At 25.8% G+C, this 2,500-nt stretch overlaps 1 protein-coding gene across 1 annotated transcript in view; it reads right to left on the reverse strand.

Annotated features, from left to right (window-relative positions):
• LOC137626082 (glycine receptor subunit alpha-3-like) overlaps positions 1-2,500 on the reverse strand; it is a 217,138-nt gene that overhangs the window by 63,862 nt on the left and 150,776 nt on the right. Inside the window, exon 5 of the mRNA XM_068357165.1 lies at positions 2,281-2,383. Within this exon, the coding sequence (XP_068213266.1) occupies positions 2,281-2,383 (103 nt within the window). The remainder of the gene's footprint in view (positions 1-2,280; positions 2,384-2,500) is intronic.

The raw sequence follows: 2,500 nt of genomic DNA on the forward strand, positions 1-2,500 counted from the left end.
TCGTTTATTTATTTCCTTATTTCCTTTCCTCACTGGGCTATTTTTCCTTGTTGGAGCCCTATGGCTTATAGCATATTGCTTTTCCAACTAGGGTTGTAACTTGGCTAATAATAATAATAATAATAATAATAATAATAATAATAATAATAATAATAATAATAATAATAATAATAATATAAAAGGGTATAACTATCAAATAATTCTAGCGAAGGTACAGTCCTTTTATAGTTTATATATCAAATATCTGTTTTAATGTTAATGTTTTTAAAATATTTTATTTAAATTTTTCATTACATCTTATATCGTTTATTTATTTACTTATTTCCTTTCCTCACTGGGCTATTTTTCCTTGTTGGAGCCCTATGGCTTATAGCATATTGCTTTTCCAACTAGGGTTGTAGCTTGGCTAATAATAATAATAATAATAATAATAATAATAATAATAATAATAATAATAATAATAATAATAATAATATAAAAGGGTATAACTATCATATAATTCTAGCGAAAGTACAGATTTTCATTGATAATGCTCAAGTTTGTCAGAGTTAATGTAAAATAAAATATTTTTGGGGGAAATTAAAAATTCTGATGAACTAAGACCTACTGACCAGGTTTTATGGCCTAATTACTGGAAATTGAGCCTGGCGATAAAATATTCATAAGCAGTACAAAAAAATAAAACTGACAATTACATAATTATGTAATTATTTGTAATTATGTAATAGTCAGTTCGTAATGTTATGTACGGTTTATATTATGACAAATAACGGTAATAAAAAAATTATAATTATAACAGCAACAGCATTGGTTCTGTTTTTCTCACAAAATATCATTCCAGAAGAACTGGAATCTACTGCTTTTATATCCAGTTACAAGTAACAGCAATAAAAAATAAAATAATAGCAGCAACAACATTGTTTCTATCTTTCTTACAAGGTATAATTTCAGAAGGACTGAAATCTACTGCTTTTATTTCCAGTTACAAGCAACAGCAATAAAAAATAAAATAATAGCAGCAACAACATTGTTTCTATCTTTCTTACAAAATATCATTCCAGAAGGACTGGAATCTACTGAAAAATAAAATAATAGCAGCAACAACATTGTTTCTATCTTTCTTACAAGGTATAATTTCAGAAGGACTGAAATCTACTGCTTTTATTTCCAGTTACAAGTAACGGCAATAAAAAATAAAATAATAGCAGCAACAACATTGTTTCTATCTTTCTTACAAGATATAATTTCAGAAGAACTGGAATCTACTGAAAAATAAAATAATAGCAGCAACTACATTGTTTCTATCTTTCTTACAAAATATAATTTCAGAAGGACTGAAATCTACTGCTTTATTTCCAGTTACAAGTAAAGGCAATAAAAAATTAAATCATAACAGCAAGAGCAGGTGGTTCTGCCTGTTACAAACCATAACATCAGAATGACCGAAATCTAATGTTTTTATACGCACTTCTCATGTATTCACCATAGCTCAAGTGTGGTAATTAATATATAACATTTACTCAAATGAACTATCAACCATATACCCCATTCTTAAAATTCTTAAAGGCATTATTCAATCTGTTACATCTTTAGATGAAAACTTAACTACAGAAAGTTGTCAGTTTTAAAGGGTCTTCAACTAAAACTGTTTCATAATCTATTTTTTTACCTTCGATTTTTTTTTCGACTGGATTGATGTCCTTGTTATCATAATAATAATAATAATAATAATAATAATAATAATAATAATAATAATAATAATAATAATAATAATAATAATAAGAGCAATCAGAGATTTCTGACCTCCGCCAAAGGGTGACATTGACACAAAAAGAAAGACATTTGATTAGCATCTGATCCAGACTCCTGATCCGGATCACCATAAAAATTTATTGGTGTCGTTCATGGCCTATGATCTATCTGTAGTGACAATTTCGTGAAAATCCGTCAATAATAATAATAATAATAATAATAATAATAATAATAATAATAATAATAATAATAATAATAATAATAATAATTGCTACTTACCAGTAGGTGATATGTAATTTTTCAGCAATGTAAATAATAATAATAATAATAATAATAATAATAATAATAATAATAATAATTATAATAACAATATTTACAACAACAATAATAATAATAATTATTATAATAACAATATTAACAACAATAATAATAATAATAATAATAATAATGATAATTACAGTAATAATAATAATAACAATAATAATAATAATAATAATAATAATAATAATCATCATCATTTTTACTTACCAGTGAGTGCTATGGAATTTCCAAGGAGGGCAACAGTACTGACGGTAAATTCCAGTTCCGGATTGTTCCATTCTTGGCGTAAATCTCCGGACACTTCCAGAACCTGGTATCAAAGAATACATACATTAAAGTATATAATTACTCTTAGTATGTATGACTCGCCCAAACCTAGTAGAGCAATTACAGTAATTTTGCATAACGTCAAGAAATTCTTGGCTTT

The sequence above is a fragment of the Palaemon carinicauda genome, chromosome 33 (genome assembly GCF_036898095.1).
Source record: "Palaemon carinicauda isolate YSFRI2023 chromosome 33, ASM3689809v2, whole genome shotgun sequence".
Lineage (NCBI taxonomy): Eukaryota > Metazoa > Arthropoda > Malacostraca > Decapoda > Palaemonidae > Palaemon > Palaemon carinicauda.